General features: G+C 46.4%; 1 protein-coding gene across 1 annotated transcript; it reads left to right on the top strand.

Moving 5' to 3' along the window:
- Window positions 1–6439: 6439 nt before the first annotated feature.
- On the top strand, window positions 6440–9185 carry LOC102440991 (zinc finger and SCAN domain-containing protein 2; the record flags this gene model as incomplete). The annotated part of the gene is made up of 1 exon (XM_006108048.3): window positions 6440–9185. A coding segment is annotated over one exon (1446 nt), but the record flags the coding sequence as incomplete, so codon positions are not given.
- Window positions 9186–11500: the final 2315 nt, after the last annotated feature.

The raw sequence follows: 11500 nt of genomic DNA, 5'->3' as shown, positions 1-11500 counted from the left end.
TTTTAAGCTATGATTCTCAGCTTCAAAACAAAATCACTTGAATTCACTGAAGTATTTGAAATGTATACCATACAGAACTCTAGATGCAATGTCATAATGTAAAATGTTCGGCAGTCATTCGTTTACACTGATAAGAGAGCTCATTGCTGTTTTTATCACTGGTTAGTCTTTTAAGCAGCCAGAGTTCAGGTGGAACAATGTTCCCAGTCACTCAGGTGCGATCGGGTTCGCACCAGGCTTTTCAGGGCAGCACTCCTATGGGGAGAGCCCAAGTTAGAGTGGACACAAGCTGTACTGAACCTCTTCTGTATTTTATTTTTATTTTATTTTATTTTATTTTATTTATTTTATTTTATATATTTTTATTGATTTCATAGAGGAAGGGAGAGGGAGAGAGAGCTAGAAACACCAATGATGAGAGAGAATCATTGATTGGCTGCCTCCTGCACGCCCCACATTGGGGATCGAGTCTGCAGCCCGGGCATGTGCCCTGACCAGAAATCGAACCATGACCTCCTGGTTGATGGGTTAATGCTCAACCACTGAGCCACATCGGCTGGGCACACTTCTGTATTTTAGACCAATGCCTCTGACCACCGTCACAATCAGGTTTTTTTTTTTTTTTTAAATATATTTTATTGATTTTTTTACAGAGAGGAAGGGAGAGAGAGAGTTAGAAACATCGATGAGAGAGAAACATCGATCAGTTGCCTCCTGCACATTTCCCACTGGGGATGTGCCCGCAACCAAGGTACATGCCCTTGACTGGAATCGAACCTGGGACCCTTCAGTCCGCAGGCTGACGCTCTATCCACTGAGCCAAACCGGTTTCGGCCACAATCAGGTTTGGAGTGTTTTGATCCTGACCCACACTAAAGCACCACAGTTAGTGACCAATTCCATTGTTATAAATAAATTAGAGGCCCGGTGCGTGAAGTTCATGCACAGATAAGGTCCCTAGGCGTGGCTGGTGATCAGGACCAATCTGTGGGGTGATCGGGGGGGGCTCCCACTGGCACCCACCTTGGCTGGCCTGACACCCCCACATGCCAGCCCTGCCCCCCACCGCCGCCACCAGTCACCTCCCTCTGCGGGCGACAGGCAGGGTGATCAGGGGGGCCCCCCCTCTGGCACCCACCTTGGCTGGCCTGGGGCCTGTGGGTCGGGGGCAGCGGTTGATTTGCATATTAAGCTTTTATTATATAGGATGACAGTAAATTCAGGTTTATCCCCATATTGACATCAGTTTTCCTCACACTCATTCTGATATGCTTTCTAGCATGGGAGGGAAAGAGGAGGCCTCTGGCCAGGCAGGGGGCCACACATGGCCCTGTGAACAGCCACAGCAGTGTAATGTGCATGGGAGTCGAGAGTGTGGGTCATAGATTGGAAAATACAAGAACCACTGGCTTAGATTGAGCTACGACTGCAGCTTGTGTCTACTGACCCATAGGGAAGAGGTCCTATGGCAATTCAAGAACCATTCAGCCCTAGCTGGTATGGCTCAGTGGATAGAGTGTTGGCCTGCGTACTGAAGGGTCCGAGGTGCGATTCCAGTCAAGGGCACATGCCGGGGTTGCAGGCTTGATTCCCAGTAGGGGGAGTGCAGGAGGCAGCTGATCCATGATTCTCTCTCATCATTGATGTTTCTCTCTCTCTCCCTCTCCCTCTCCCTTCCTCTTTGAAATCAATAAAAAAATATTAAATAAATAAATAAATGATACCCTTTGAGCTTCCAGGTATTTATTATGGACTAGAGGCCTGGTGCATGAATTTGTGCACCAGTGGGGTTCCTCGGCTTGGCCTGCGGAATTGGGCCGAAACTGGCTCTCCGACATCCCCTGAGGTGTCCTGAATTTCGAGAGGGCACAGGGCAGGCCAATTGACCTCACTGGTGCACGATCGGGGCTGGGGAGGGACATGGGAGGTTGGCCAGCTGGGGAGGGCTCCAGGGCTTGTTGGGCCCATCTCTCTCAGTCCTGTTCGGCTGGACCCCAGCAGCAAGCTAACCTACCGGTTGGAGGGTCTTCCCCCTGGTGGTCAGTGCACGCCATAGCAAGCAGTTGAGCAGCCTTAGCATATCATTAGCATATTACACTTTGGTTGAACAGCTGACCAGTCAACCGGACACTTAGCATATTAGGCTTTTATTATATAGGATTATATAGGATAAGGCAATCAACGAACTTATCCTGTATTCCATCTTCTTTCCCCTCAACCCCAATTTTGATTAGAGTATCATTTCTACATCTCTGCATAACAATTATATTCTGTTTTAACACCCTAATTGCCATGGCTCTTACAGACTTCTGTTCTAAAGTTATATGTATCAGATGTTCATCCCCAATCTTTGTGCTCCAGTTCCCTTTATCTCTTGGTTGAGTGAAATTCATCTCCTAATAGTTTCCTCTGGAAGGGCTCATGGGACCAGTAGTCCATGAAATTGTGTATATTCAAAGCCATTTGCCTGTCAGCTTTATACTTGAAGGACAGCCCTGTTGAACATAACATCCTTGGCATGCGTTTCTTTTCTTACATAACTGGCAGCTGCTGCTGCACTATCTGTCGGCATTGAGTGTTACTGCAGAGAAATCTGAGACCCGTTGGTTTTCCTCCCCCATGATGGTTTGATCTTTTTCCTTGTTACCCTTTGTCTCATTATGAACCACCCTGGGTTAGTTTTCCTTGGCACACACAGTGCCTTTCAAGAGTTCTTATATCTTCATAGGTGAAGCTGTTTGTTCTGTTCCTGTGGTTTAGTTTTTTGAGAATTCCAGTTATATTTATTGATTCTCCTTTGTCTAACGTCTGTCTCTATCATTCTCTTTGATCCTTCTCACCTCTTCCTTTGTTTCCATTTTATTTCACTGCTCTTCTCATTTCATCCCTCCTCCATGTCTGTGCTTTCCCTGGTGCCTGTATTCCTTTGTGTTTCTTCCCATTTGTGTTCATTTCTCGGGATTTTCCCCTCCTTTCCTGCGGTTTTTTTTTTTTAATTTTTTATTTATTTATATTTTACAGAGAGGAAGGGAGAGAGATAGAGAGTTAGCAACATCGATGAGAGAGAAACATCGATCAGCTGCCTCCTGCACACCCCCTACTGGGGATGTGCCCGCAACCAAGGTACATGCCCTTGGCCGGAATCGAACCTGGGACCTTTCAGTCCGCAGGCTGACGCTCTATCCACTGAGCCAAACTGGTTAGGGCTCCTTTCCTGCGTTTTGCTAGCTCATGTTTCATTGTTTCACCGTCTCTTCCTCAAGTTCTCCTTTAGGATCTTTCTGCACAGAGGTAGTTGCTTTCTTTAACTTTTTAAAAAATATATATTTTTATTGATCTCAGAGAGGAAAGAGAGGGAGAGAGAGATACAAACATCAATGATGAGAGAGAATCATGGATCGGCTGCCTCCTGCACATCCCCTACTGGGGATCGAGCCACAACCCAGGTATGTGCCCTTGACCAGAATCGAACCCGTGACCCTTCAGTCCGCAGGCTGACACTCTAGCCCCTGAGCCAAACTGGCTAGGGCTTTAACTTTTTTTATGGATGAAAAATTGCCACTTTTCTCCATAATAACAACTCCCATGACTACTGCCCGAGAGTCAGAGGCGCTGTCCTCAGGTGGCCATTCTGTGTGATCCTGGTTGCAGCCTCACTTCCTTTTCTTGTCTGAACCCAAGAGGCCAGCCTTGCCTATCGCAGCCCCAGAGGCAGGGTTGCCTAGAAGGCAAGTCCTTACCTTCAGAAAGAGCTTTTCTGCCCGAGCTGTTGGGGATCTCCTTCACCTGGGTGCTGGCCCTCTCCTCACACTGCTCTCCATGCTTGTCCTCCCTCTCCCTCCCTCACTAGCTTCTGCACAGTTTCCGCTGTTTTTGGAAGAATATTCACGCCCTTCCTGATATATTACATATATTAGTGTCTGCAAATTAACCCTCTTCCTGATCTCACTGAAATGAAGCTTGAGTGTTTGTTTTCCCTGTTGCTTCTGAGATCATCCTAGGACAGTGATGGCGAACCTATGACACGCCTGTCAGAGGTGACACGCGAACTCATTTTTTTGGGTTGATTTTTCTTTGTTAAATGGCATTTAAATATATAAAATAAATATCAAAAATATAAGTCTTTGTTTTACAATGGTTGCAAATATAAAAAAATTTCTATATGTGACACGGCACCAGAGTTAAGTTAGGGTTTTTCAAAAATGCTGACACGCCGAGCTCAAAAGGTTCGCCATCACTGGTCTAGAACACACCAGGGCTTCAGATGTTAAGGCAGCGAAGCCTTTAATAGCGAATGTTCCTACTCAGAAGAGAACAGTTAGTAAAGTCATAAAAAAAATGTTTTTGGTTGTGTGAGTTTGTAGAAAATAAACCGGGGTCTCAACCTGGAGGCCCTGTTTTATAGCAAATCTCTGGGCTAGAAACTTGCAAAACACTGTTGCAGGAAGTTGAGGAACCAGAGACCTACTGGCCCTGGCCAGGTGGGAACCAGCATTGTGTCCGTCATGCCTACACCCCTACCCTGGAGATCTAGGGGACGTGGAACAGAGGGCAATCATACGTACTCACAGATCACCAGCAGTGTATGTCAGTGTGAGCACGAATTGTAATTATATGCCTATTTGCAGGTTTAAATATAATTTTATATTGACTAAAGGCATGAGTGGAACCCAGGTTCTACCTAAAGGATACATGTCAAATTTAATCCTGTGCATCAATGGAAATTTACATTAAGTCATAGAAACTAATCACTGAATTGAGCATGACTGTACATGTAGTTTATTAGCTTTAATAATGGAAATGTCACTAGGACTTTGTGATTATTTTGCTAATTGTCTTCCCTGCTATGGATAGATTTTCTTTTCTTTTTTTAAATATATTTTTTATTGATTTCAGAGAGGAAGGGAGAGGGAGAGAGAGAGAGAAACATCAATGATGAGTGAGAATCATTGATCAGCTGCTTCCTACACACCCACTACTAGGGATCGAGCTCGCAACCCGGACATGTGCCCTGACCGGGAATCAAACAGTGACCTGGTTCGTAGGTCGATGCTCAACCACTGAGCCACGCCGGCTGGGCTAGATTTGCTTTTCTAAGTGGGGTCTGATGTTAGGTCTTAGAAATACTCAGGCAATGGTCTTTATCAATAAACCATTGATTTATTTCTAAATGTGCTACAGAATTAAAAAAAAAGAAAGAATTGAAGACACCTTATAGAAATCGTGCACAGGGAAATTATAGTAAAAAAGAACATAATGGGAGGGAAAAATGAAAGAACACACACTGCATGCTGTAAAGCCATCCCGTGTTCCTGCTCTGAGTTTTTGGCTCCAAGTTTCCAAGCAGGCAACGCAAAGACAAAGCCACAACCTGGGTAGTGAGGCCGACACAAATTGGTTGCTCAGGAGAGCAGCGTTTCGGTAGTTTGGTCCGAGGGTGATTTCCTCCTTGGGCTCATCAAGAGGACATCGTGTGTAACAAACAATGTCATCGGCAACTTCCTGGCAGCGTTAATGTTTCTGACAGCCCTTAAGTACTAAGGACACTTCTTATCATGTTTGTCACAATCAGCCAGAGCCATCACACCAACACAGTTCACTGCGCGTGTTCCCAGGGGAGTCAGAACAGTGTGGCCCCGGCTCACAGCTTTCTGCGGCTCTGGCTTAATCCTGGGATAGATTCATGAGAATTTCTAGTCTCAGGAAGGGCTTGCATATTCTTCCAGAAAGCCTCCCTGGTGATTTCTTTCACCCAAATGCTTGGTAAGTACTGGGTAGTAGAGGGTTTGACAAGGTTCTGGAAGGTAGGTATTTTGTATTGCAGATGGGAAATACATGTATAGGCACACTGTAGATAAAGTTAAGGGCTTTGTAAACTGCCCCCTTACTAGTTTCCAGTCATCTGGAGGATTACCAGACCCCTTTTTGCAGGGGTCCTGTCTTGTCTGTCTTATATGCCAACTAAGATTATAAACATGAGGCATATTTTAATGCATGAGATTATTATGTAAGCTCCTTTTGAAAGGAGAGTCAGCTTTAGGGAAATTTCTGTGATGCCAATAAAAAAAAATTCATCAAATTTAATTGAGCCCCTACTAAGCATCAGGCACCATGGTGTGCATCGGGGGTCATGTACCCCGTTACTTTCCCTTGATTAGGATCTTCAAATTTCTACTTAACCCTCATTTCCCAGCGGAGAAACAAGTAGAGACAGAACCCACAGCTTTAAGACTTAGAAATTCTGGGTGATTACCAGGAAGTTTGAGGCCTGGTAACTAGATAACCAGTTAGAAGAAAATAAACCTGGTTTTTAAAAGTCTTCAGGATTCTTTAGCCTCTTTATTTTCATTAGAAGTTGAAATTTAAAAAATTTCCCCCTTGGTTTCCTTTTCTCATCACAGGGAATTGAGTGTAAATTGTATGTTTTTTCTTCATCATTTCAGATTTTGAGATCCCGAGTGAAAACGGGGAGAACTCTAATCAAGACATATTTGAGGACATGGACTCACATGGGCTCTTCTCAGAAACACCTGGAGGGGAAGGTGTTCAGCAGTCTGATTGGGAAAGTGACATTGAGAGAGACTGTGGCTCCAGGGGTCCCCAGGGAAAGGCCTCAAGTGAAGACCACAGGGAAGTGCCATCCCAGGGCAGGGAAGCTGGACAGCTCATCGGCCTTCAGGGCACCTACCTGGGTGAGAAGCCCTACGAATGTCCCCAGTGCGGGAAAACCTTCAGTCGGAAATCCCACCTCATCACGCACGAGCGGACCCACACGGGAGAGAAATACTACAAGTGCGACGAATGTGGGAAAAGCTTTAGTGATGGTTCCAACTTTAGTAGACACCAAACGACTCACACCGGGGAGAAACCTTATAAATGCAGGGATTGTGGGAAAAGCTTTAGCCGGAGCGCAAACCTCATAACCCACCAGAGGATCCACACGGGCGAGAAACCCTTCCAGTGTGCCGAGTGTGGCAAGAGTTTCAGCAGGAGCCCCAACCTCATCGCTCACCAGCGAACCCACACGGGAGAGAAACCATACTCATGCCCTGAGTGTGGCAAGAGCTTTGGCAACCGGTCCAGCCTTAATACGCATCAGGGAATCCACACTGGAGAAAAGCCCTACGCGTGTAAAGAATGCGGCGAGAGCTTTAGTTACAACTCCAACCTGATCAGACACCAGAGGATCCACACCGGGGAGAAACCATACAAATGCCCCGACTGCGGGCAGAGGTTCAGTCAGAGCTCAGCCCTCATCACCCACCGGAGAACTCACACAGGAGAGAAGCCCTACCAGTGCGGCGAGTGTGGGAAAAGCTTCAGCCGCAGCTCCAACCTGGCCACGCACCGCAGAACCCACCTGGTGGAGAAGCCCTACAAGTGCGGGGAGTGTGGGAAGAGCTTCAGCCAGAGCTCCAGCCTGATCGCGCACCAGGGGATGCACACGGGCGAGAAGCCCTACGAGTGCCTGACCTGCGGGGAGAGCTTCAGCTGGAGCTCCAACCTCATCAAGCACCAGCGGATCCACACGGGCGAGAAGCCCTACAAATGCGGCGAGTGTGGGAAGTGCTTCAGCCAGCGCTCCCAGCTGGTGGTGCACCAGCGGACCCACACGGGCGAGAAGCCCTACGAATGTCTCATGTGTGGCAAGAGCTTCAGCCGGGGCTCCATCCTGGTCATGCACCAGAGAGCCCACTTGGGGGACAAGCCCTACAGGTGCCCCGAATGTGGGAAGGGCTTTAGCTGGAACTCGGTTCTCATTATACACCAACGAATCCACACAGGGGAGAAGCCCTACAAATGCCCTGAGTGTGGCAAAGGCTTCAGCAATAGCTCCAATTTCATTACACATCAGAGAACTCACACGAAAGAGAAACTTTATTGATGTGGCGAAAAGGAAAAGTGAGGGGGCCAGCCCAGGAGAGGGAATTGTCCCACTGCGCCCAAGCAAGGCTGTCTCATTAGAAGAGCCATTCTTCCTGAATGGTCTTTGGGGATTTGTGCCAGAATCTCACCACCGCTCATCCTCATTCCTAGGATCCCATCATCTTAGTGGTCGGAGCCAAACCCCAAGAACAGTATAGGACTGGAAGGTCGGGAAGTTGGGTCTTTTTCTGTTTCGTTTTATGGCTTGATGGACTTTCTCTCTCCTGATCCCTCTGTGCCCCAGTTTCCTCTTTGGTAGACAGGGGAGTGTTTCTCCACGTGGAACGGAAGACAGCATGGCCCACATCCCACGGAGTCCTCAGAGAAATACTGGAAATCTATTGGTGCAGCCTGGTTGTTGTACTGCCCCTTTGTTAGGCTGAGGCGCCCTCAGCCCCAGCTGCTAGCATTCCAGGCCCCTTGCCCACGTCAGCACCATTTCCTCCTGGCTCTGTCCTGGGCTTTGATTTCAGGTCAAGGTGGAGCAGCTTCTGTAATTCTGAGTCATCACATGAAGGAAAAGTCCTCTCTTGAAAGTGTCAGGAGCACTGAGACACCGTGTATGTCCTGGAACCAGCGTCCCAGTAGCCTTTCGATTGTAAGAGTGGAACGGGGCCTGCCAGGGAGGTATAAAATGAGATTTACATCTTTGCTCTGTCTCCGCTATTGTCCGGTGGTGAGTCAGCTGCCAGGGGGAGCGCTCTAGTTTTTGTGGGGCTTCGTTTTTGGAGTGTGAAGGCGGAGACTCCCAGCTGTCCACCCTGGTGGGTGGCAGTTTCTCTCTCACCAGGTTCAGTGAGGTGGGCCTGTGTCTACCCCACAGACACAAAGCTCCGCAATCATTACTCTGTGCGCCTGTCAGTTCCTCATTCTTACATTTTTTTTATTTTCTACCCGCAGAGCTAGAATTCTGCCCAGCAGCTTTTGTACACTAAGAATGTTATTTTGAAGGAAGTGTTGGTTTTGAGGACACGTCATCTGTCCCCTGGAGAGATCTGGGCTTGAGTCAGGAGTTGTCCTACAGAGGTGCCTTTGCTTTTAGGGTGCCACCAGGACTTTGTTCTTGGGTCCCTGAGCCTTGAAACAGTAAAGATGGGTGATAGCAGGTGAAGGGGTTTGTTACGAGAAAAGGAGAGTAGAGAGGGCGTTTCTGGGAAATGTGAATCCACCTCCTGTGCATGGGGCCGGCTCTCGGAATGGGCCTTGGTCCTCATAGGATGGATGCTCAATGTTGCCTAATAAAGCAGAGTCCCATTCTCTTCCTGACTCTGACTTGTAATGTGTGTCAAAAACCTGAACTTGACTGTCATTAGGAAACCCACACCTCACTGCCACCATTCCACCTCCTGCCCCAAGCTGAAAATGGTCTAAGACCTTCAGGAAGTAAAAATCAGTTGCTTCAAAGAGCACACCTTTGGGTGAACCTAGATCTGTGTGCCTGACCAGGGAACACACCTTTCCAGAGTCCTTTGCCACTCTGTACCCAATCTGTCAACCAAGACATGGAGCTGCAGCTTTGGCTAAGGAGCCAGATGGCCTCCTGAATCATCTCTATCCAGAATCACCTGACTTGTTAAACCAACCACATTAGTGTTAAAATCCGAATCATTAATTCCATCCCTGCTAGGTACTGGGGAAGGTTGCGAACAGGAAGTCCCATGACCTGGCTTCATCAAGTTTTACTAGAAGAAAAATTCCCACCACCTCCTCCATGAGGCCTTCCCTGCACTTTCTGGCAGGCCTGACCCTGCCTACCATACCCCTACCCTCTCCAACTTCAGTGCCTGTGACCTATTCCATCTCTCTTTTTTCCCAATTTTTAAAAGTTGATTTTAGAGACAGAAAAACATTGATTTGTTCTGCCTAGTCATGCACTTATTGGTTGATTTTTGTATGTGCCTGACCAGGGATCAAACCCACAACCTTGGCGTATCAGGATGATGCTCTAACCAACTGAGCTACACTGCTACATCTCTCTCTTACATAATTTTGCCCCCTCCCTCTTCTATTTCTTATGTTCACACCCATACTGAAGTCTCCAGCACCCAGCTCAGGGCCTGGAATACGATAAGAACTCAGTAAATTTTTGCCAACTGAGTTCTCTTCATGGAGATATATGGATGTCCCAAAAAACTGTATACACACTTTAACAGCTGATAACTCAATTTTCACTCCTTTTCAGGTTTAACGGACACTGACTTTATAATCATTCAAAATATGTATATATTTTGGGGGGACACCCTGTATATAAAATGCAAGAGGCAGGTGGAGTTCAAAATTCTGGCCTGAAAAATGATTAGATTTTCTACACTTTGGTAAGACAATAAATGTAAGTTTTAACTTCAGTGCTCACAAAAGTTGCGATCTATTGCTATTGGTGAGACAAATCTGAAGACATTTATAAAAACCAACCAGCCTGTATCCTAATGAAAACTTTATATTTTTGAAATGTCACTGAGCCTTAAAAGCCATTGAAAAACCAGTGGCGTGGTGGATAGAATCGAGGGAACTGGACAGACCTGGTTCTAGACACACCTGTGCCACTAACCACACGTTCTCAGAGATTTTACCATTCCAGGCAAGTCATAATGAGACTTCCCTTTTTCCCCCCATGGAATTTTACTTCCTTTTGGGTTGTATTTATAGTTTACATAAGCCACAATAGGTTATATAGTAACACAATTTATGGAGTGGTTACTCTGCACAGTCTCTGTGCTAAGCTCTTGACATGCATGTCTCTCTCTCTCTCTCTCTCTCTCTCTCTCTCTCTCTATATATATATATATATATATATATATATATATTATTTATTTCAGAGCAGAAGGGAGAGGGAGAGAGATAGAAACATCAATGATGAGAGAGAAACTCATTGATTGACTGCCTCCTGCAGCCCCCTACTGGGGATGGAACCCACAACCTGGGCATGTGCCCTTGACTGGAATCGAACCCAGGACCATTCAGTCTGCAGGCCGACACTCTATCCATCAAACCAGCTAGGGCAGCGGTTCTCAATCTGTGGGTCACGACCCCTTTGGGGGTCGAACGACCCTTTCACAGGGGTCACCTAAGACCATCGGAAAACATACATAAGTACATATTGTTTTTGTGATTAATCACTATGCTTTAATTATGTTCAATTTGTAACAATGAAAATACATCCTGCATATCAGATATTTACATGACGATTCATAACAGTAGCAAAATTACAGTTATGAAGTAGCAACGAAAATAATTTTATGGTTGGGGGTCACCACAACATGAGGAACTGTATTAAAGGGTTGAGAACCCTTAGGGAGGTTGAGGAACACTGATCTAGGGCAATGACAACAACCCTATGACTGGTCTCTATCCCCACTCCCCAGTTGAGGAAGTGGGACTGGACTCAGGAAAGGTTAATAAGTGACTTACCTAGCACCTGCTACTCAACCACTCTAGTCCTGAAGACGGTTAACGGTTAACTCCATTGCATTATCAAAGCCAGGAGCAGTATCTATGGAACAGATTGAGAAAACAAAACGTTAAAAACAATGTATTGGTTACATGGTTTGAGTCTTTTCCCTGGCTAGTATCAAAA

The sequence above is a fragment of the Myotis lucifugus genome, unplaced genomic scaffold (genome assembly GCF_000147115.1).
Source record: "Myotis lucifugus unplaced genomic scaffold, Myoluc2.0 scaffold_1694, whole genome shotgun sequence".
Lineage (NCBI taxonomy): Eukaryota > Metazoa > Chordata > Mammalia > Chiroptera > Vespertilionidae > Myotis > Myotis lucifugus.
The sequence above is the reverse complement of the archived record's forward strand: the minus strand, read 5'-3'. Positions and strand labels throughout refer to the sequence as shown.